The sequence below is a fragment of the Gavia stellata genome, chromosome 1 (genome assembly GCF_030936135.1).
Source record: "Gavia stellata isolate bGavSte3 chromosome 1, bGavSte3.hap2, whole genome shotgun sequence".
In the NCBI taxonomy this organism is placed as follows: Eukaryota; Metazoa; Chordata; class Aves; order Gaviiformes; family Gaviidae; genus Gavia; species Gavia stellata.
Genome location: NC_082594.1, coordinates 21,527,067 through 21,552,540, shown reverse-complemented (window position 1 = coordinate 21,552,540; position 25,474 = coordinate 21,527,067). Strand labels below are relative to the sequence as shown.

Below are 25,474 nucleotides of genomic sequence, written 5' to 3'. Positions count from 1 at the left end.
AAAGAATTAACCATTGCACTTACATGTTTTCAGAATACGCACATTTTTTTGTTAAATACTAATTACTTTCTACTTATTTAAGAACAATATGAAAGTGGCATGCAAACCAAATGGAAGAGGATCAAAGCAAGGCAGTTTTATTTCTGCAGATGACCCAAAATTTTCATAATTACAGATACTGTAATTTTCTTAATTAAGTTTGGTGGATTATTAATATTAGTGGCAACCGCTTCTGTTCCTGCCTCTGTGTACATGCACAGGAGACTATTTCAGCATAATCCTTGAGTAACAACACCAGTACATATGCCATAATTTGGGATCCTTTCACAGATTAGCTACTTGTTGCTCCAAGTTACTTCCCATAGTAGAAAATGCCATTTTAAACAGCTAATATTCAAAAAGATACAATGATGAAGCAGTAACAGAGTGACTTTTTGTGATGGTTACATTGTTATGCAGTAGAGAGGACTGTTTATCACCTCTTCCCTTTTTGACCTTAGACCTGCATTTTCTCTGAGCTTTTATAGATTAAATTATATTTTATAGACAAACTTATGGCATGTTTTATCTGATGATGTGGGAACATGAATGGCGTTAAAAAGCATTTGAGATTCTCTCTTCTGTTTCTGCTACTGCTGTAGTAACTTCACAGGGAAGGCTTTGTAAATATTTTTGGATGAACACTTGCATGTCTTTTATGCTTTGTTTACAGTGAGCAAAGACAGGTCCTTAGTTCCTCCCTCATAAACAAGTACTAGCCTCACACAATAGTTTGGTCATAAGGCTATTAAACTGATTTTTTTCCCCTGAAATTTATTGAAAAAAACCCCAAACCCCTGATAAAAGCTGACTGGTATAGAGACTTACCCCTGTATTCTGGTTCATATTATCTCAGTGTTACAGTTTGAGTAATTACACCTTTCAAATTCAGTCAATGCTCTAAAAATGTGAAACTGTTGGATCTCTTGCAGAGTTTTAATTTATTTCAGTAATAGCTAGTTGTATCCTGTGGAGAAACATAACCCTACAACTTTTTACTATTCTATTTTTATCGAGCTCTACACGCCTTGAGTACTCATTCTCACTCCTTTGTAGTTATGTTTTTTACCTCTTTATCAATCTGTAGAGTCATTTGCTGTTCCATTACGCTTTGTCTTTGGCTGGGTTTCAGCAGCCGCTGAGTTCTGAAGTGATGAAACTTCTATGCATGTTCTATGTTTGGAGATTTCAAAGGACTTTGCAACGTTTCCATCAAGAGACTTAGCTGAAATAAGTACTTCACTCAGTTCCTGGTTATTATCCAACTCAACAGTGGCTGCATTTTCAGTCACAGGGCTGCAGGATTTTGCAGATCCTCCAGCCAGTTCTGAATATGATTCACAGAAAGAAATGCTGTCACAACAAGCTGAGTTTTGCATAAGAGGCCAAGCATCTGAAATATCTCCACAGGTAGAGTGTGAAAGAGAACCAAGGAAGGTAGGAATCATTTCTCCAACAGAATCAGAAGCCCTGCAAAAGGATAAAAGACACATGGTTTCAAAAGCATTCCAGAAAATATTATCAGTATTGTCATTAGTAATTACAGGTATTTCAAGAAGGTTTAACAGGGTTATATTAAGTTAATATTCTAGAGGCATCCTGTAAAAACAAATTCTTTTGAAAAGGAATACAGTTTGTTCCTTGTCTGGAAATGAAGAAAGCTATGGAGAACACTGCTAAAGGTAAAGAGGATGCCTAGAGCCCTTCATACCGTGAATTCAGGGTTCTAGACAACATGAATTACAGTTGGGGTTTTTTATAGTCTCAAGAACAGAAATATGATAAAAAATAATACAGTAGTGTTCATATACAAAGACTGTTGCAAAGAGGAAGGAATTTATTTGTTCTCAGTGCATGGCAGGGGTGTTAAGACAACATATAACAAGCTTAAATTGCAGCAAGAAAGATGTTTGGGAATACTGTGGAATCTCCAACACTAGGGATTTTTTTTCAAAAAGAAATAGGCTAGACAAATATCTAATGGAAGTAAAAGAAGTAAAGTGGGTTCAGACTGGGAGAAGGGAATAGACAAGACCACTTGAAACTCCTCCTATCTGTGTGATTTCATACTGAACATGCATTCACTTTAGATTTTTCAGTTTGTTCTGTGTAGCCTTCAAAATGTTAAAAGAAAAGTTTTTCTCCCATTCTCTTTCATGTTGAAAGGACATGATATTAAAGAAGGGCAAGGATTTTTAATTCTCACAAAGATTATTTTTATTTTATGGAAAATGGAAGAAAGTGGAAGTAGAAACCCAATATTATCTATCTCAAATGTATTTAAAATGCATGATGATACTGACATGTTTGAGTGCACTATACATGCCTATCTCTGTTGAAAGCCCAGTCATGTTTTTTACTATAATATACCAAAATAAGTATTAACAAAACCAAAAAGATATACTAATACATTTTATTTCCATTTTATTTATAAAACTGTAAAGGCTATATTAAGTCTGATATACAGTAATAATTTGTGTGACAAAACTCATTGCACACTAACATTGCCTATAACAGATTTTAAGTAGCCTTACTCATTTCCAAAACATGGTGCTTTAATAGCTTTGATATGCACACAAAGCATTTTCGTAGATGAGGCCAAAAGTCAGGACATTGCACCACAATTGAAGGAAATACATTATTTTGGCAAAGGAAATTGGAGCAAACTGTATTTATTTCAACTGGAAGGAACCACAGGATCTTTGATGTCCACATAGCATGGATGTAACGTTTATTTTTAAAGCCTTAACCAAAAGATCCCTCACAAAGTACACAACTCTCAATTTGTCAGCCTTGGAGGTATAAAAGGATGACTCAACCTTGCTGGTATTTAAACAAGTTGTTATAGAAAATTTAGGTATTTTGTATCATGTACTTAGGTCACTAAGACACCTTGCATAAACAATACATATGAAGAAGCTGCCTCTACATTTTTAGTTACATTTGGCCATAAGAAGAAAGCAGCTGGAGACCAGTTTAAACCTTATATGGAAAACGATTCTAGCTAAAAGAAATAAATACATCCTGTGTTAAAATCTGTAACCAGGAAACTCTGAATGACACCATAAATTTTATATATTTAGCTCATGGCACTCCTGTAAAAATAACTACTCTACTACTGTATTTATATTCAGCTGATCAGGAGAAAATAATGGTTACAATCTGGTAGAAATTCAGAAATACTAGATATTTCAAATCTCACAGTCATTTAGAGTTTCTAAAAAAAGAAAATCTTCATGACGCTTCTAAACTGTACCTTAATCCCCCCAGATTCACAGGCTGATGCAGCACCTTGCTAACCCATAGCAGAAGAGGGGGGTCACCAAAGCCTCTAAGGTACTATAGAGTAAGAGGAAGACTATATGCTTCTGAGAGAAGTAAGTTGCTTCTTCAGAGAAACTGATATATCAAGTCAGCATTTATTAAGTAATACTTAAAATCAATTTTTCACCATAAACCTGTTTTTGCACAAGACAGCAGGATATGGCTACAGTTCATCAAAATCCCTCATTCCACTCCAAACAGCTATTGTATCTGTATAAATATTACTTTAACTGCATAAAAAATATTTAATGTTTAATAGACATTTACAAAACTAAGTTACCTTTCATTAAGCGTAGTCTGTGAGTGGAAAGCACAACTGTGACTGCTATGCTCCATGCTACAGGTTTCATCACAGCACAGTGATGGAATCAAGTGAACTGGTCCTAAGGAATGGAAATTAATTTAATAATGTTAAAAGTGTTAAAGCTCTGTATAAACATAGCATCTGTACCGTTTCAAACTTGAGTATCAGTTTGCCAGTTGCATTATAATATATGGCTTGAGGAAAGATATTTCTTATTGCAAAAAGTGGGTTCTTTAATTTATTACTTTAAAATCAAATTACTTATAAAAGGCAAGCTCTTCCTCCAGGAGTAATATAGATGCCAGTCATGAGTATCTACTTTTTAAATTAATTTGCTTTTCACTTAGGTACGCGTGAGAGGAAGTACCACATTCTGAGATAACGTATTAGGATGATATTTAGGACTGTGCCCTTGTGTTAAATTATGTATTGTTAATGTCATGAATGCATCTGTTCTGAAAAAACTTCACAAAATCTCAATGATTTGAATTGTTCAGGTTGTTAATGTCCTTTAGTGTTCATATTACGTTCTTAGATACTGTCTGGTAAATCCTGCACACTAATTTAAGTCTCAAAGCCAGATGCAGTGCTATTTTTATCAGAAAGAAATGATATAAAAAAATAAAAAGCTTTAAATGTCTAAGTGAAGGGTCATTGGAATCACAGAATCACAGAATAATAGGGGTTGGAAGGGACCTCTGGAGATTATCTAGTCCAACCACCCCAACAGAGCAGGTTCACCCAGAGCAGATTGCACAGGAATGCGTCCAGGCAAGTTTTGAGTATCTCCAGAGAAGGAGACTCCACAACCTCTCTGGGCAGCTTGTTCCAGTGCTCTGCCACCCTCAAAGTCAAGAAGTTCCGCCTCATGTTTAGATGGAACTTCCTATGACCACGTTTGTGTCCGCTACCTCCCGTCCTGTCACTGGGCACCACTGAAAAAAGACTGGCCCCATCCTCCTGGCACCCACTCCTTAAGTATTTAGAAGCATTGATAAGATCCCCCCCTCAGTCTTCTCTTCTCTCGACTAAAAAGACCCAAGTCCCTCAGCCTTTCCTCATAAGAAAGATGTTCCAGTCTCCTAATCATCTTTGCTGTACCCTCTCCAGCAGCTCCCTGTCCTTCTTGAAGCGGGGAGCCCAGACCTGGTCACAGCACTCCAGATGCGGCCTCCCCAGGGCAGAGTAGAGGGGGAGGATAACCTCCCTCGACCTGCTTGCCACACTCTTCTGGATGCACCCCAGGATGCCATTGGCCTTCTTGGCCCCAAGGGCACACTGATGGCTCATGGTCACCCTGTTGTCCACCAGGACCCCCAGGTCCCTTTCCACAGAGCTGCTCTCCAGCAGGTCAGCCCCTAACCTGTACTGATGCATGGGGTTGTGAGGCATAGGGAATGAAAACAGAAAAAAAATCATAACCAAATAGCTAATTAGAAATTCTATCTGCTTACTGAGAAATTAGCCTAGGACAAAGGGTAGTTCAACAATGTTAGCTCTGTAGTTAAAGTTAAATGTCACAACTCAAGTGTTAGAGAAATGTTAGCTAAATCTTTTATCATGCCATAAAGTCACCTTTCAGTAGACCTAACATACCACATGTCTGTGATGTACTTCTCTGGCACTGGCAACATGTTCTGTGGTCATATTCATTTAGCCGTGGTCTATCAAAACATGACAATTCAGAGCCATTGTAGTGAATGTCTTGTGATCTCAGAGACCCTTTGGACAAAATGAATAAAAATATGTATTAGTAAATTATACCCTTTTTCCTGTTCAGAGCCTCCTATCTTCATAGAAGGCTTATTTGTCATACTATACAGTATTTCCATACATTTTCCAACTGAAAGATCCACAATGATCGTGTGGTTTCATATAATGCAAACCACAGATTTTGCAACAAACCCTAGAACAGCTGGTTCAACTACAGCCTCTTCTAGGAAGACATCTGCTCTTATTTTGATGATTTGAGAGTATATCTTATTCACTGTTACATTTTCTCAGTGTTTAATGATTCTCAGTGATTCCCATCTGAAATTTTCCACATTCAGCTTTCAGCCACTGGGATTTTGTTTACGTTATCTAAAGAGCTTTATATTAACAGCAGACTTCCTTTGATCTGTATAATTGTAGGCCAAGGCAAAAGAGTTACCAAACTTCACTAACTGAAGTTTGAATTAATTATGTCTGAATTTCTCAAAACTTACATTGTAAAGCATCTTCTCGGTTAGGAAAAATTCTTACAACGCCTCTCTCAATCTTTTTAGTTTTGCTTGTGCTGTAAGCAGTGATAACATCAGTTCTTCCTAATTATTATTGTTGTTTGACATCCAGGGTTCATAAGATGCTACAAACATATTTTAATACGAGTTTTTTAAAATTATAAATGGGAACTACAGTGCTTTTGACTTTTCTCTTTCTTAATCTAAACTGAGGGGCAGAAAAATGTTTATTATAAACAAACTGAATTACACTGATGAGCTGTTATGGATTTTTTTTTTAAATTTACCAATCTAACTGGCTTAGGCATTTAATTCATCTTGAATACGCCCATAAAACCAAAATTGTTAATGACAAATCTGCTATCAACATTGGCCACATTCACCATCTTGATGAGCTAATCTGTGTTTCACAATAGCATGTGATGAACAGATTCTCCAAGCTGGTATTTCCGCATTGGTATTGCAACTCTATAATGATGTCCCTGCTTGGATCCCGAATGGTCCAAATATATCTGTGCAGCATCTAACAGAGTATGGCACAGAATTAATGCAATTCAACTATTTCTGGACATCTGCACAGCGCTTTCTCAGTAGAAGCTGCAACATCCACACTGAGCTGGCAAACTTGTATGGAGTCTTGGGCTTCTACTAGCTTGTTCATCTCAACGCTAAACTTGCTTGAATGCTGTAGTCATTTCATTAATTTACCTACAGAGAGATCTGCCAAACTAATACCAGTATATAAATGTTACAAAGAAACAGTAATAATTGGACACTCACAGCTTGGTTTCTTCTCCATAAACTGCCTCTTACAATAGATAACACAAAGAATAAGAAGAGCTAAGAGCACTGTTGCGAGTGCACTGCATATAACAGCTGCAAGAGCAGTGTCTCGAGGACTGGAAGCAGTAGAAGGGATCTTCACAAGATTTACTTTGGTGGTACCTGAAATATAATTCATTAATAATTAAGGCAAACTGTAAACATTTCAGGAATATAGTCATATAAACAAAAGTCTGAGAAATAGAAGAGGTTTGTAGCACAGAAAAAAATGGATGTTCCATCTGCTAATGTACGAACTTTAGTTGCACGTATAAATAGATACGATTATCAGCAACGATATTACGAAAAAGATCTTTAAAAAAATATATTGCAAAATGAGTGAAGATGCACATAAACACACTTGGACTGTCCATGAGAATGGAATCAGATCTCCACCATGAAAACAAAGACCTCTCCATTTTTAACGTCAGATTATTTTAATATGGAGAACATTTCCTAGTATATAGTTGAGAAAGCTATCCACTAGAGGGAGTCACAAATACATGAACTTCCCTTAATAAGGAAACTTTGAGAACTGAGACACTCTGAGAAGTTCAAATGCTGTCAAAGGTATCATTTTGCTTGGTTGTGTATGTCATGATACCATGGTAATTTCTAGGAACAAATGTAGTATTTCAACTGTGCTAACTTTTTTTATTCAGTGATAGTTTTTTAATACAGATAATACCTCTAGTAAAAATGCAACAGATTGACTTTATATCTGTATTAGTAAAGACTTAAGTAATGTTTCCAGCTTTGACAAACATTGCTACTTCTAGGTGGAAAATGAAAAAGATTTTAAAAGTATCAAAACTTTAGCTGCAACTATTGAAACTATCTTAAATTATGAATGGTCTTTGAAAATTAAATTCTTTTTTAACAACTTATGAATTTTGATAGCTCATCTATTTCAATCTACTTTGAAGTCCACATCAATTCAATAATATTTTATGAGAAAAAGGAACAAAATATTGAGTACTTCTCTGACAGCAAATTTTTAAAAAACCACAAACCATATTTTATTAACTTATAAACATAAGTTAAATGTGCCTATTTACCCCAGAAGATCTTTGGTTAAAACCTGAAGACTATAATTTCCTAAGAAATGGTCCATGCAGACATAAGTTTAAATTGGGAGATAAATGTCTGCCAGAGTATATTAAAACCACTAATCAAATTGTACATACATACAATTGTTTGGTATCTTAACTGCAATATAACAACAGCAAGAGAACTTACTTACTAGGTTAGTTAGTACAATCAGTGGAATTGTATTAATCAGTAATAATTTTCTGAAATAATTATGGTATTTCCTCTACACAAATGTGGGCACCAAAGCATTTACAATACCATACTGCTTTGTTATAATTGCCAGATTGCCAAAAAGCTAGGTATTTTGAAAATCAACTACATCATTGCATCCAATTCTAAGTCTTCAGACCACTTAACAGCAAAGAAAATATGAACTTCTAGGAAATAGAGAATCCAAAATTTAAAAATAAAAGACACCCAACATAATAAATAAAACCAGTTTCTGTGGATTATAGTATCATGTAGTTGCTGGTAAGTGAGGGAATATAAAAAAGTTCAGAGGTCAGACCATGGCTATTATTCAGAAGAAAGAATGTTTAGTTGTTAATTAAGTGTTACTGCATATCTATCTGCTTCAGTATTTCTGTTTACCTTTGATTTGTACTATTATGTTCCACTGTCACATCAAAAGTGTGAAGAGCAAGCTTATAGCAGATCTTTTTTATATCCTTTTAACTTGCCAAATTGGACAGAGTAGAGCTACTGGAGAGAGTCCAACGAAGGGTGACAAAAATGACTGAGGAACTGAAGCCTCTCTCCTGTGATGAAAGGCTGAGAGAGCTGGGACTGCTCAGCCTGGAGAAGAGAAGGCTCAGGGGAATCTCATCTATGTGTATAAATCCTTGAAGGGAGAGTGCAAAGAGGACAGAGCCAGGCTCTTTTCAGTGGACCAGAGGCAATGGGCACAAACTGAAACACAGGAGGTTCCCTCTGAACATCAGGAAACACTTTAATTGTGGGGGTGACCGAGCACTGGCACAGCTTGACCAGAGTGGTTGTGGAGTCTCCCTCCCTGGAGCTGCTTAGAAGCCATCTGGGCATGGTCCTGGGCAGCCACCTCTAGGTGACCCTGCTTGAGCAGAGGGCTTGAACCAGATGGTGTCCACAGGTCCCTTCCTAACTCAACCATTCTGTGATTCTGAGTTATTAAAATACAGCAGATCTCAAAACTCAAGTCAATGAAGAGGCTGAAGTCTCCTACATGAACTGGAAATACATTTTGAAACTCTGTCCTTGTACTGAAATGTTGTAATTTTCATTATCATAGCAGATGGTCTATTATTTATGTTCCGGGTAACAGAATAAAATTCCAATTCAGCGCATCAGGTACTTTTCCTCTTAAATAATTATTACCTGTCCTTCTCTTTATGTTCTTCTATAATACCTAGTATTCACAGAGCTAGGTTCTATGACCTCTTTTCCAGATCTTCATTGTTATTTAAAAGAAAAAGCAACCAGTGTCATAATCTTTTTGTCATAACTTGAATACTCTTGGCAGGAGCATTGCAATCTTCCACAGAGAAAACTTTTCACTCAGTTTCTAAGATTCTTGCAGCTGTAATTTTAAGTTTATAGTTTTAACAGAGTGCAGAAATTCCTGCATGGTATTTAAAGTTTCAGGATATAATTTTGTGAGGAGCAGTAAAACTATATAAAAAGAAAGCTGTCTATACAGTCACGTGTGTTGGCTTTGGCATGGAAATCAAGGACTGTGCTTTGATATCAGCTTTTCAATTTTAGTCAACTGTCTGATCTAGTCTTTAGAAGGTTAAAGACAGCCCGGACAAGTATTTAAAAGCAAGACAATAAAATACTGATCAGAACATCTTCAGATATTTTTCATATGAATATACCTCCTTGTATCAATGTACCTACCTAAAAGCACTAAACAGTTCTTAGAAATTAGGCCTTCATAATTAGTAGAAAAAAGAATTGTTAATTTTGAAAGCAAAAATAGAACAAGAGCACTGGAGGTAGAACTGCTACATTTTTGTCTCTCTTAATTTGCTCACAAAATATATCTATTTGCAAGTATAATTACATATTGCATATTCTGGGAAATTATACATTATATATATTTCTTTAGTGCCCATCAGCAATATCCAAACTGGAAATACAGCGATTTTCTTTTAAATAGGGATGGCAAAAGTTTAAGTTTATTTTGGCCATCTAGTTATATAAGATTTATTTTATTTGGTTGATTTTTTTTTCACTTGAGAAAGCAATTTTCTATTCCTGAGAATGCCTACCACTCATCTTCATCTTCAAAGAACTTTTCGGAATAGCTACTGCGAGCAGTCCATTGTAGTGTAGCTCTAATTATAATGATAGTGATCTTCCCTGCAGAGACCAACATTTCAGAAGCGGATTGCTATTGTAGAAGTGGCCCGTTGGGCATTGCTGAACTCTGCTTTCAGTGTTACTCAGATATGTATGAATTTTCATAAACACTTTCTTTTCAGGCTAACAGATTTAATGGTCCCATTTCAGTAAGGCAAGGAGGTGCCTTTTAAACTTTAAACTTGTACTTACATCTAGTAAATAATTACATGATTAAATTTAAATATGTAATCAAACACTTTGTGAATGGGATGTGATACATTAAGAAACGAGGGAGAAGGTGCACACTGTTTTATGATTCTGGAAAGCATATGCATATTATACATCACAAAAATAAAACAAAAAATATATTTTATCTAAGAAATAGATTTCCTTTTCTAAGTCTTAGTTCCAACATATTCTGGAAATGTGCCAGCACTAAATAAGAATTACCCAAAATACCAAGCTGTCTCCTGCATGATTTTGAGCAGTAAGCCTAAATAGACATTCCTTCCTTAATTAACCAATAGTACATCATAATGTCAGTATATGCAAAGGTGTAGTTCTTAAAATCAAGTAAAGTTTCTGTTAATCCAAGATGGTTAAATAGCAGTAACTCAGCTAATAAAGAACATATGAATCCCAGCTGTATCACTGTAACTTCTGCCAATACACAGAATAGTTGTATTTTCGGCCTATTACACCAACCAACCAGTGAAAGGACAAAATGTAAAAAGACTTATCACCTATTTCATGTTTATTTTCTCAGATTTTATTTTTTCAGAACCATGACTAGTTACAGTCACTACTGGAATCAGCATGCCTAAAAGAAAGCTTTCTTTCTGTGGCAGACTAACCATGTGAAATCAGAACTTGCAACATTTTACGTTTTTTCCATGGATATAATAAATAAAATAATAATAATAATAATAATAATAATAATAATAATAATAATAATAATAATAATAAAAATTACCATAGTTGAGGAATGTGGAATATTATGTTTGGGTTTTCTTTCTTACCATGTCAAGTCAATGGTAACCCAAAGAGGGTTTACTCAATAAAACAAAGCTAATAAAAACTCCACTTAGATAGCAATAACATGGCAACATTGGACAGAGTGCCATCTTTTACAATCAGGATTGAAAATAAGATACAAAAGTAAATTAAAATGTTGTCAATTCCTGGAATATGGGTATTTCTGGTCAAGAAAGGGGAAAGGGGCATTTTCCCATTATAAAAAGTGTTTACCTTTACATCAATTGGCCCAAGTCAGTGGTATCAACCTTAATTTGACATGAATTAAGGGCTCAGACATACCCTCAAGTTACAATAATTTAACAAGTTACTGCCTCTCAACTGAATTGCAGTGGCTATCTGTATGTGTACTCTTGATCATTAGAAAATGCAAGGCAATGTGACTTATATTGAAACTCCTTTATTTTGAAAAAAGTTTAAAAGATGTTTATGTTCATTTAAAAAGTAAAAAGGCAGTACCTCTATCTAGTCCCCAATAAGAAAAAGAATGCATTATGTATAAACATGATGTGTGTATATATAATTCAGATACTACATGTATTTTTTTTATATATAAATATAAAAATACAGGTGTAATATATACTGAGCATTAACATCAATGAAAAGTAAGCTGTCCTGAGTATATTTCTGAGTCTTTATAAAAGCAGCGTATTGCCTCCCTTCTCCTGATCTTTTAAGTAGGAGGTAAGAAACTTTATTAAACATTACTGTTGGAGACTGTGGTAAACACTGGAGGGAGAGAGAGAGTCTCCCAACATCTGTAAAAGGACAGCCATTTGAGTGCATGGCCTAGACCCAAAAATTCATCATGTCAAACCACATTTTTCAAATGTACTCCAAGTGCTGACTTTAAAGCCTTTAGTTTCCAAGTTAGTGCCCTACAAGTTTTTCGTTTTATTTTGCTGGTTTTGTTATTTTTTTAATAAATGTACCAAAAAGTCCTAAGGGAGAAAATGACTATTCAAGTATTTATCCATTGTTTGGAAATCCTGAGAAATGTGCTTATAAATTAAGATCTTTGGAATTTGATTTATTCATTTCCAAGACCATTTCTCTTGCACTGTGTATTTTCACAAACTCCAACTGCTGACAGCCTTTTATGTTTAAAATGGTAGAACAATTACACTGTGTATGTGAATTTAAAATATATATGAACGCCATAGTTCTGGATACACACCACTGTCTGTAAGGCATAGTCAACCTCTGCAACTCGTTTTTCTTTTAGTAATTAAGAGATGTTAATGCTTGGTACTGCCATGGTAATCTAAATTGAACTGATACATAGGCACAAAAGTAACATTGTTTCATACACAAAAATTTCACCTTTGAGAACTGTCTAGTCATTTAAAAATACTACTATATGAGACAAAAGCCTCAGATCACTGGTACCCTCAAATAACCCACCACCACCACCACCACCCCCCTCACCCCCCCGAGAGTAAGCAAAAAAATCAGAGGAAGTGGGATAAAAATCTGTGTCATTGCTGAACTTACATATACTTCCCATGCCAAACATAACGTAACTCATTATCAATATGAAAACACAGTAGTCTCTCCTCCATAAATCAGAAATACTTAGCATGATCTGGTGGCACAAAGTATATATTGCTGTTAACATGACTGTGCTGTTGTCAGCAATTACCTTTCTGACTTTTGCTTCTAGCAGCTCATTTTACACCTGACAGTTGAGGGTATCTAATACTTATTTTGCAGAAAATGCAGTTTCTTTCTCAGGTGCTTTCATGTGTTAAATCAGTATCACACAAAGTTTATGTCAGAACATGTGACATTGCTAGGTTGCAGAAAACCTATTTTCCTACTTCACTTCTAACTTGTACTTTTAACCAAATTGTTTTCCAGACATGTTCTGTGAAAAAGAACACTATATTTTAGGAAATTCTCTTGTTCAAATCCAACTATAGAATACATCCATCCCACCCAGGCTATGAAAGCTGCTTTGTCTTTTCAACAGAAGATGAAAGTAGAAAGTATCTGTTTTGTATTCTGTATGTGCTGTCCCATTTCATCTTTAGGACTACCCAGTTACAGAATAAAAACAAGATGCAGTATTTGAGGCAATTAAGTCTGTTTATGACAGTTATTACTTGTATACCCACTCTATCATTCTAAGTTCCAAAACACTTACACAAGGCATTACCCACATAAGCAGAAGAGTTTGTATTGTTTAAACGCACGCCATTTTCAAGTGGGTAACTACTGCAATTACTTGTTTTCTAAAAGAGGAGAGGAAGACCATATACCCTTTAGAACCTAACTGTATATTCACTAGTTAAATGACAATGGCATGTATGTCAATATAAGCACGTCTAAAGGTTGTTTCCTTAGCCAACAGAGTAACTGAATTTCATTAACTAAAAGTGTAATTGAACATTGTAAATCCCATATATACTGGTTACAGATCTGTTCTAAAAGGTTCAAACAAGATCTTACAGTTGCTGTGTGATGAGCTTGTAGATTGGTGCATGGATTGGTTTTCAGTATGGATTGAAACATGACAGCATGGAAAGTTCCATCCTGTAACCGTGACCAGATCGCCAGAACTGAGGGCTGGCAGAGTAGCTATGACACTTTATGCCCTCACCTGGGCAAGGAACATACATGCTTTTCCAGATATGCCCTGCTGGCACATTATGTATTTCAAGTGCAATCGCCACGTACAACCACAATCACTGAAATTAATACAGTACTATATATATATGTATTTGTGTACAAATCCCAGTAAAGCAAGAAGTGAATTGTAAATCAGTCATAGAAGAGTTTTTGTCTCTCTGATTCAATGTGAAGTAATTTCTAACATTTCACTTTCTACCCCAATTATTTCCCTCTTTGTCCTAGTTCAGCTGTGGTAAAACCCAGAGTAGAGCAAAAGCTTGCATGATGATTGCAAGCCTGTATTCCTAAATTTGTTAATACAAGCTTTGAAAAACGTCACTAATAGCTCTTGAAAAATGTACTGCATAGACTATGTTTTTTTCTTGCTTTAAAAATATTTTGTGAAGATAATAACAGTACTCAGTTACCTCATTTCTGCCTGCAGGCTGGATACCTGTTTTGTCATCAGAATCACAGGGTATATTGTGATAATTTTCAATCACAAAGTTTTTACAGCTTTAGACAATAGGGACTGTATATTCAAATAAAAAATATATAAATGATACATTACAAGATCTACTATATTTGAATATCAAATTATGTGCAAGATCATTTGCTTATTTTGCTTAAAAAGGAAGTTTTTGAATTGGCCAAATAACCTATCTAGTCCAGAGAGCCAGATGTTCCAGCAGCGATAAAAAAATTCAATAAAATTTTAGTAGCCTTTTGTTGTTGCTTCCTGGCCTACAATTAAAATATGAAATAACTTGCTAAGGAAAATGAAATCCTGATGGTTAGAGACATCACCACTCTTCAAAATCTCTCTAATGTACTAACATTTTTGTTAGTGAATGTGAAAAAAAATATAAATGCTAACGAAATTCTTCCAGCTATTAGAAATTCCATACAGAAAGAGCCTACTTCTAAGATGTAACTAATAAAAAACATCAGTACTGAAAGAGACCTGGAAATACAGGTGTGTGTGTGCCCGTGCATTCGACACTGGAAGAATTTCTTACACCAAATTTTAAAAAGGTTATTTCTGAATTGAGAGAATATATGAGAAATAAAATACAAGAAGTCCCACAACTTTCAGATGAGCTTTTGAATAATCTAAAAACCAATGCACATATAAAACTGATGCCACTATATTTTGGTATCCATTTTGAAGAGTGACAAAGGACTTGATCTTTTGGCACACTTCTTAAGTATGTAAAAGTTAAGCCCTAAAATCTGTAATTTTTAAATCCAAGGTCTCTATCTGAGAAACTAGAGGCCTGTATTAGATCACATACTTCGTATACAGTTTGAAGAAAAAGTTAAACATAGACTAGAATCCGAAATATCTGTCACACTGAATAACATGGCGCCTAAAGTCACCATGCTCAGCCTATAGATGCAGAAACCTGGAGGATACTAAACTTTGTCCTTTCCATAAATTACTCAGAGTGGCAAAGAGGGGCTTCCAATTTCTTTTAACACTCTCCTGAGGAAAAAAAAACCAAAACACTATGATCTTATTTTAAAATTGAATTGAGGGGGGAGAAAGCACGAGCACGGCTCGTGTTATAACACCTTTCAGATGCAACTCTTGAAAGAGGAGGTAATGACGGGGTTTCTGCCTTCTGTAAAAGCTTAAGAGCCCTTTGCCAAGAAACACGAGACAGAGGTTCAACTGCCTCCTCTGCCACCTCCATGGAGATTGCTTTAGCTGCTAGGCTATAAGCTGAGCTTGGTAAAAAGCTTATTCCTTCTCTCCAGTTGAATCTGCCCAGTTGTAAAGCCTCAGCACAAGTAGTAGGGGCCCCTCTTCACATTGCCAACAGTCACTTGAAATGCAGAATGCAACAAAATTAAACAAACCATACTCAGGCTTGCCCACCGCTTACTTTTTGCCTGTTTATAATTATGGTAAAATATTAACGTAATTAGGTATTAACCTAATTAAGAATTTCATTAAATTCTTCAGGCAAGGCAACTACTGCTGAATGTGGGCTGAGTTTTTTGCTGGTTTTTGGTGGGGTTTTTTTTTGGGGGGGTGGGGGGGAGGTAGGTGGGATTGGTTTTTTGTTTCTTTAAAAACATAACTGTTGGCCATTTCCACATATTAGGGGGAAAATATGTGTGTACTGTGGAAAACACAGAGTGTGTTTATGTAATTAAGACTAATTCATAATACTTAAACACAAATGGGCTGAATTATAATTCTGAATTAAGGTGGAAGTTAAGAGTTGCATAACCAACCCTACTAGTATTTTCTAACTTTTTAATGTTCAGCTTTGCAACCTCAGCATCTTTTAAAAATGCTTTTTTGGATAAGTAATCTGAAATACATGGGATTAAATATAAATTTTCATAATTTTAAAACATACAGCCTTAAAACCTTTAGAAGACGGACATTTATCACCAGCTTGTTGTAATACTGCAAATATCAAAGTAAATGTCATGATTTACTGCAAAGAAAGTTACCTACTCTGCAATAGTAAGCATGCACATGCAAACTATAGTACAGATGAAAAAGCTGTAGCTTTGAAGTCAGAAATAATAATAGCTTATAAAAAGCAGTTTTTAATTCACCACTTAAAGCTTTGGGGATAAAGTCAAGTCATACAGAACAAAAGGCTGCTGCATACAAGATCCCTTGTTATATTACTTAATCTCAAACATAACATCTCCCCTCTTTAACAGAAGTCAATAGGAATTAGTCATAGAATACAGAAGACACTCTGAAAGGTGATCTTTGAACAAAGGTGATCTTTGAACAGTCAAGGTGTATTGGTGAGATTCATCTGACCAAAGCAAACATCTGTTTGAGTGTCACCTGAACTTTCTCTACATGGGGGAGAAAAAGGCTCTTTTAGGGTGCAATTAATCCGATTTGTTTTAAACACCTCCTGTGATCATTCCTCTCCACTGAATACAGAGTGAGCCTAAGGTCACCAGCTTATAGATGTAGCCATTATAGATATACACAGTCAAGAAGGAGGCATCCTACTCTGGATTTGTCAAATAAGGATGCAAGGTTTTGGATGCCTTTGACTATTTTTACTTTAATTTCTCTGTTTCAGTTCATTAACTGTATAACAGACACTATACATTTTACAACACTTCTATTGTAAAGATAAAGTCAGCAACAACTGCAAAATTTGTAACAACTGCTTTACAGTGGCAGAACCACAGAAGAGCCCAGCAGCAATTAGTAACTCACATTCTGAATGAAATATAAAACAGTGTGTAGCAAATAAGGCCAGAAATAGAATTATAGGTTTTGCCTATCTGTGCTTTAAATGAACAAAGGCCCAGTGGGAAATAACATATGCAACATGTAAATAAAACCTGCATCAGAATGACTATATATAAAGGAATCCAATTATGGTTGCAGGCCTCAATTCTGGCACACTCTAACTTTGGCAAGTTCTCTTAGAATGGGGGCTTCAGTTTGTAAGAAACATTTCAAAGAATAAGAAAAATATTTTTATTAATTTTTTTATTTATGTTTTTATTTCTTTAGCAGGAGTGCAAAAAATAAAAATAATATACACTTTAAAAACTCAATTTTCCTCCTTAAAATTAATTAAAATAAAGGTAAGAGGAAAATCAGGTTTTAGGAAGACAGGTACAATCATTCCATCTTGAATTTGCAGTTTTCATCTAACCTGATATGGGCATCTAAATGAAACTCTAACTTCAGAAGTCTGAAGGTCTAAAGACAAAGTCAGAGCTACTCACCTTAGGCTCTCTTTCTAAAACAGAGCCAGAAATAGAACTCTCCAGAGAAGTAATTAATCTGAAATGGCTTGAAAGACTGCTTAGTGTTAGTCATTGAAGCTTACCTTATCTGGTTTGCCCGAACTCTTGAGGTACCTAATTCTCTCCACTGATTATCAGTGGGAGTTTGGGCTGACAACTTCACTGTTAAGCATTAACTTTTATATGCCTAAATTAGGGTGCATTAATTCCATTCTAAATTTCTACATGCAGATATGGTTAACTATAAATTAGATTCAGTAGTATGCACATACAATTGTATCACTGGACTTAAATGAAGCCTTATTAAAACTGGTGGACACAACCTTTCAAGAGTAACAAAGAGCTAATCTTTTTAAGAAACAGTCATAGCCTATACCTCACAGGCCCATGTCACTGCCCAGAATAACATGTGAGATCACTCTATGATCTTTGTAAAAGAGAAGCTTGGCAGTGCACTGCTTTAGCACAAGTGAACCAGTAAGAGTGAGAATGTGTGAGGCCTATCACCCAAAAAATTAAAAGGCGAGCATAGTAGAGGACAACAACTGGAAGGATACAAATGATCAGCAGGAACATTAGGTCTTTCTTCTATTAGGTTGTTTCCAGCTCATGAGGTCTTAGTTTACAATGAATCATTACTACTAAGGCCCTTAGTGTACAACTCCTGTTTTAAGGCTATCACATCTTATCCTGTTTCCAATACATTACAGTCCTCCAGGTAATTCGAGTCCTCTGGAGTGATATTTCAGTGTTCTTTTGCTTGACAATTATTTTCCATATTGCCAACTCTCTATTAAGAAAGTTTCAGCCTAGATGGATTCCCTGTTTTTTACTGTATTTTTTTTTTTAACAAGAAATTTAAGAGAAACACAGCCTAAGTATTTTGTAGCCAAGCAACACAGTCAATAGTATCTACCAGCACAAGTAGAATAAAAAAAACCCCAACACACTATTATGCATTTGTGTAGCAGTATTTTATACTCACATGTCAGTCACAGCTTGGACTCTCTGTACCCAAAAGCCATAGCAATCAGCAAGTATTTATACTGTAGGCACCAAAACTCAGTGCTGTTGAGGTGCTGCTAATGCAACCATTCCCAGAATTAGCTGGGTCACTGCACGAGATAAATTTAAACTAATATTTTCAGTGTGAATATAAAGTAAAAGCATGCCAATAAATTCATGTATCTTAAATAGTTATATACTTCTGTAATTAGAAAATGTCAAAAAAATTACTGCAAAGCTGTAACTACTACTCATTTTTTCAGATTGTCTCCAAACACAATAGAATAAAAGTTTCTGAAAAAATATTTTGCAGCTTTACTGAAATGTATGTAATACTGGAATAATTTTGATCAACCTAATGGCCAAGTTAAATAAGAACTTTGCAAACCCACTCCATTACTTAAAGCCACTGCAAGACTGGACTAAAGGGCTAGCCACATTAGTAAGTACACATACAAGAAAAAAAACCCCAACAAACCCAACATAGGAAATAGTACTTACTCAGTACAGGTCAACGATGAGGCCCTTCTCTGTAACTCAGGAATTTCAAGTTCACTTTAATCTAGTGTAATTGAGCTAACCAGCTCTTCCATTAAAAAGTAATGATTAAGTTAAATTTCTTGCAGACATTCTGTACCTAAAACAAACATGCAGTATGCCTCTGGCAAAGAAGGATACTAATTATAGGATTGACTCATAAGATGAAAGGTTGCACAAGTTACTACTAGAAACAAAAGTATGGTAAACTGGGTTGAAAAAACATATTGAAATTCTCATACTCTGCAGCTGAGAATTTAATTTTCTAACTGTACTTAACAGTGTCAAGAAAGAAAAGCAAATATGCTTGCAAACTGCTTGTTCATATTTTAGATGAACAAACTGGAAGTGAATACTGCAATTACAAACTTCATCATACTATACACTAAAGAATTTTTTTATCCTAATAAAGAATTGAGGTCTCTAGAGTGAATTTTTACTACACAAAACCAGGCAAAACTAATTATTTTGGTAACTCTCAGCTTTCTTTTCTTATATAAAACATGCTCTTAAAATGGACATTTAAGGATTCATCACATTATCAGGCAATGAATCCCTGAATTAACTTCACTCTTAATGCAGTAATTCATTCCCTGATTTAAAAGGAATCATAAAAGAAACACATAACCAAGGCTCCAGATATCTGAGGGAAGGATATACCAGTTCAAAAGTAGTTTTGTATTTCAAACTGAAGCTTTCACTGGGATTAGCAGATAGGGTTGCCAGCTGTGAGTTAGAACAAAGATATGAAATCTGCCCTATACGTTACTGTGTACTGATTTGATGTAACTTCCTGAATGCCAGATGGGCACCACTTACGTAAACTCCTACTAACAGTTGCATGAGCTTTGATGTGAATTCATGAAATAAATGAAATTTGATTCAATTTATTTTAAAATCACAAGTTGACATTTCCATTTTCATTTCAAGCTATACATTTTTCATCATATTGTAATAAACAATGAGGAATGTATTTTCAAAGAGATTTACATTGGAATATTGTGTCCTCTCTGAAATACATCAATACATGCTTTAGTAGATAAAAATGGATTACACACAATTAGTGCAATTCTTATACTGAAACTAGAAAGCCAATGCCTTTCAATACAATTCAGCTTGGTCAAATATCACCTCAACTTCATACCATCTACTTAAAACTTCACTGGATTATGATCACACATATTTTGTATATTAATCTTTCAGAGATTATAAACAAATAGTGTTGAAAAACATTTCCATTCCTAATTTATTCTATGATTTCCATTTGTAATGTAAATGGCTTCCACCATACATCTGCTCACTCTGAAAATAATTTTATATTTATATTGCCAACAGCTTTCTAAGTAGGGACTGCTAATAGTAATATTCCAGATTTCATATTAGAGAAGATGATTCTTTTTAAAGTTTCAAACTTCTAGTATTCAGATTTTCTGGTGCCCCCCCCCCCCCCCAATAAACACACACTTTCAAGAGGTCCAGAAATTACCATTTGTTTTACATTATTTCCCTTTCTCTAGATTTTCTTTTGTTGAAGAATGTGGCAGGAGCTTATGCTACAACCTTCTCAGTAAGTGCACTAATATAGCTCCCTGTTCACTACTAGATTACTTGTTTTTGTAAAATCAGAAGACTCCTTGTCTGAAGTCTCTGTTGCTCTGTCAGCATGGACAGAAATTAGTCATCAGGGTCAAAAGGATTTAAAAGAGATAATAAATGACAACGTTATTCGATATACTGTGTTCACTTAGGGAACCAAACTGAAGACAACACAATTCTAATCTTACCATTTATCTTAAGAAGTTGGATCTTTAAAGCATTGTAAGGTTTGCAACAACAATTCTGAAATTATTTTTAGCAGTCAGAAATGATAACTGTCACACCTATGGGCCACTGGCAACTTTCAGTACGTTTCAAATATGTAATAGTTAAAACCAATTAAAGATAAATTGTCTGTTCTCAGAAACCTGGCCTTCAGTGGCCGGGAAGGAAAAAGGGGTTTTCCCCCAGAGAATGCTGAATTGCCAGCAAGGAAAATACTTTCACAGATACAGAGACCAGTACGATGCACGCATCAAAGAAGTGATCCACGTGCTCAATGATAACCACCAAACACTCTGATAGTTGTTCAGTTAACAAACCTAATCCAGCTCAATCCAGATAAATCTAGCACTTAAATGATAGGGATATAGAATGACAGGAAACATTTGACTGTCAGCAAGAAAGCACTTCCTATAGATAGCCTCTTACAGCCTCAGGCATGTCTGTGAGGGTCAATCAGCACACGAGTGGGACACAAGCCCACCAATTTTGGGAGAGGAAATCTTATGGCAGCATCCCACCTGCATTACATCACAAGCTTGCACAAAGTAATAGCAGGAAAGAACTAGAAAGGTTTAGTTTTGGTTTGCTATTTTTGCTCTGTTGGAAGAGCTACAGCATTCCTTCATTCGTCAGCTAGCAACAAGAAGTAGTGATATTCATGAGTCTCTACCATCAGAGAGACAGTAAACTGTGAACCCTTAAGTACAAACGTCTTAATTGGCATGTTGAGATAAAATGCGTATTCTACCTCCTTATTTATCACTTACTAGCATTAATAGCATTCTGCATAAAATGTATATATATGACTGCCCTTGAACCAAAGGAAAGACTATTATTTTCAGACCCATATGAAAAACCTAACCTTTACTTTTGCCAGGACAAAGTGAGCTAACAATATTGTTTATTCACTGAAAGATGGATGGTTTTCCCTGTTGGTGTATCAGTTTGGGCTTCCTTCTTCCATCAAGTACCACCTCAAATAGATAGATTTTGCATACAAAAAGCTCTTCACTGTGGAACATTCTATCTACATTTTGATCCAGAAGAAAGTTTCATAGTCCATCTCACACAGCCTTAATTATGGCAACATGTGTGAAATAAATCTAACAAACCATGTTTTGCCACAAGAAAAATCACATACTATAATTACCATATGTAATAAAAGGAAAGGCTTAAAAACTTCCTTGAAAAATGACACAAAGAAAAGGGGGAGTCAAAGCACATCCTTCTGTAGAGCCTCCAGAAAGAAATACTATCAAGAAGTATGCATTAAATCCAAACTTTGTTTGGCTTTGCGCTACTACTGCAGTCTATGTTAGTGAACCATACCTTGACCTTGCATATGCCACAGAAATATTTATTTGTATCTCAAGGACATTATGTGTATTTCAAGCAGCTCAGAAAATATTTTTGTTACAGAAGTACAAACACAATTATAATCAAGGAAAGAAAAAAAATACAACACTTTCCTGAATGAAAAGGTACAAAACCCACACCAGTTAATATAGCATAAATGTCTTTTAATGATTCTTTTGTGCAGATTCATTTCCTGATGTATGGGATTACTCATTTACTGCATGAAGCAGCATGTTAAACTTTTTTGGTTCAATAAATCGTATTTTACAATGTATTCCTGATGCTCCACTTGAATTTACAATTACCAAGTTTCATCCCGTTACTCATAAACCAGTTTCTGGAAAACTGTGGCATACTTTCCTTCCTGTTGATCATACTTTTTAGGTAGGGGGGAGTATGGGAGGTAAACTTTTTGTCTGTTCGTATCTTTCTTTCTTTTTTTGATATGCATTGATTTTTGCTAAACCTTGCAGAGCCTTTACAGAGCCGTTTTCAGCTTTTTAAGTTTCCACTGGATGTTATCAGCAGACTTCCTCTAGGATTTGCTGGTCAGTCTTAACACATCTAGTAATACAAAGGCAGTGAGAAGCGAAACAGAGGACTGTCCATTATTTGAGATTAAAGAGCAGAATAACTGAAATAGAAAGTCTGACCTACTCACCTGTACTTCACACAAACACATAAAGCAGGAAGTAGGGAGGAAAGTTTGGCTGATTTGTCAGATGATAATTTAAACGGAAATTCACTAATTTACAGCTTAAACTTACTTCAAAAATACAACTCAAATTCTTAACTATTTGAACAAATTTCCATTCAATAAAAGAATAGTCTTATTGGTATACTTTCATCAGCATATCCAAACAGCAAAGATAGCAGATATGCTTTTCCCCTCTTTCTGAAAAGCTACGAGTATTTAACAATCACTTGTGGTTGCAGTCAGAATGGGAGACTTATGAATTATCTTAAGGCAGCATCTTAGAACAACTGAACTGTATTCAGACTTATTAATGTGATAAGGCATGAAACTAGGATCAGAAAAAAGAGGCATAGGCCCTGCAGTGCTAAGCACTGTACCATCTAGACTGAATACACAATGCTGGGAACCTGCATGTGATGTAAGAATCAAAGAGTAAGGACAAGAAGCCAATACAAAGTTAGTCAACATAAGGAAAGAATTCTGGACTCAAAGAAGTTATCGAGAAAAGGACTCCCAGCCAATATCCCAACCTGCTCTGCTGAGTTTGGCATCAGAAGACACACAGAACAGATTGTCCAGAGATGGGTGACAGACTGATTAGCTTGTAGAGCCTGATGGTTCCAATGCCAGCTGGGCACATAGCTGCTCAGCATTGCAAAAGTTTTGGCATGACCACTGAAAAGTACAGAGAACTTCATAGGTGCCTCCATAAATTCCAATTCCATTACCTCTTGGATCAAGTGTGATAGGGAATGGGATCTGTATTCTCCAATTAGGCACCTACTGAGAGCATACGGTCCAGGACATGTGTGTGTATTGCCTTCCATGGCAGTCAGGGGAAAGCAGATGAACCACAATCCTTTCGGTCTAATCTAAAGCTGCAATGTGTCCAAGCCACCTGGACCCAGAATCAGTGGAATACTCCTGGAGACCATGGTCTATGAATGGTTGTAGGTCCCTTGGGCTTTTAAGTGTTTGCACAGTTAGGTAGCTGTCAAGCAGGACGGTTGGTGATGCAATTTTGGAGTCAGGATCCTGGGCTTATTCACATATTTAAGCCTTAAGCACTTCTAAATACTTGACAAGGCTAATGCTGTCCATACTAAGCGTATTTCTAAAGCATTCACCACTTGCCTAGTTCTTTTAGTTTGTAGCCTGAACTGGGTTACTTGAAACTCAGTGAAATAAAATTTCACTATGCAAAGAAATCAAAGTTAGATTTGAGGTAGCAGACATGCTATACCAAGTACTTCTGTTCTACAGAAATTACTAGCAAGTGAATCAATTTATTACAATAGCCCTCACACCCATCTCACACCTTAGGTTTTGCAACACTAAGCTATACTGAACACGATTGGAAATCTTTCTGACAAAACAAATTTTCCTCTGTAAAAAGTAAACTGCATGGAACAAAACATTTAAGGATAGTGCAAGAAAGTGGACAAAAGTCTAACAGTTTAGACTGACTGGAAGCCCTGGGAACTTTGGCTTCCAAATTTTGATTCCTTGGTAAAGTGTCTGGCTGGCTACACAGAAATCCTGTTGGGTTTGGAAGCAGCACCTCCTTGCAATGTCATTTCAACATTTTTAAGCTAAATTTTCTTCTACAGAAAATTCATTGGGGTTTTTTTGTTGTTGGTTTTTTTTTTTAGGGTTTTGTTTTTTTTGAGGAGTAGTAGAGGGGATGGTGGATAGAAATGAGGGAAACTTCTGACCAGTTCTGTCTACTAACTGTAATACATATTTAGTGATAACAAGCTACATAATGAAGTACTTCTATAGGTACAGGCACAGAAATGAGAGGTACAGACAACAGGAGTTAGTGAAAGTTCTCTGGGCTAGGCAAGGAGAAAGTTTTGAAACATGATTAAACTATGCAATGAATCTAAATTTCCTCTCCATTAAGTAACATTCCAGAACTATTATAACTCATTTTAGTTGTAACATCTCTGTTACTAAAAGAAGGATAAATCTGCCCTCTCTTTGTTTGCAACCTTTTGTTTTAGGACGGGAGCCCAGTGTGTAAAGCAAATTCAGAACAGGAAGAAAAGGAGCTGTTTGACTCTAAGTCATACATGAATCTTTCCCCAATGGGTCAGAAGCATCACAATTATCAAGGACAAGGAACTGAAAACATTTGGGTTTTCTAGGTTAACTCTCTTTGATCTTTGATGAGTGAAAGAAATAAAATTGTAATAAAACTTTATAAGACATGAATAGCAATTCTCATCTCTCCGAAACACCTAGTCAAATTTGTTTCAGACTTCCTGAAGATAAGTTACTCTGCCATCAGGTCACATATGGAAAATATCAGACTGACTTACTACATTTTTACAAAAGAGTACATTTCAGTTATGAGATAATGGAAAGCTAATGTCTCTGTAATAAAACAGTACTGATATTTATAAGATAGTGATGCTATCAGCTGTACCTAAATTAGCTGTCACTCCTTATGACTTTTGTGAAAGGTTTACGCAATATTCCAGCTGCTTTCTATCACAGTGTCCAACACAGCAAAGAGGATTATGAGAGATT

The 25,474-nt window shown here is 35.6% G+C and overlaps 1 protein-coding gene across 1 annotated transcript in view; it reads right to left on the bottom strand.

The window, feature by feature from the left end:
- Positions 1–1,114: 1,114 nt before the first annotated feature.
- TNFRSF19 (TNF receptor superfamily member 19) overlaps positions 1,115–25,474 on the bottom strand; it is a 58,422-nt gene continuing 34,062 nt past the window's right edge. The window contains exons 6-9 of the mRNA XM_059822986.1: positions 6,670–6,834; positions 5,264–5,389; positions 3,644–3,746; positions 1,115–1,509 (exon numbers count right to left, since the gene is read on the bottom strand). Of these exons, the coding sequence (XP_059678969.1) occupies positions 1,116–1,509; positions 3,644–3,746; positions 5,264–5,389; positions 6,670–6,834 (788 nt within the window). The 3' untranslated portion in view covers position 1,115. The remainder of the gene's footprint in view (positions 1,510–3,643; positions 3,747–5,263; positions 5,390–6,669; positions 6,835–25,474) is intronic.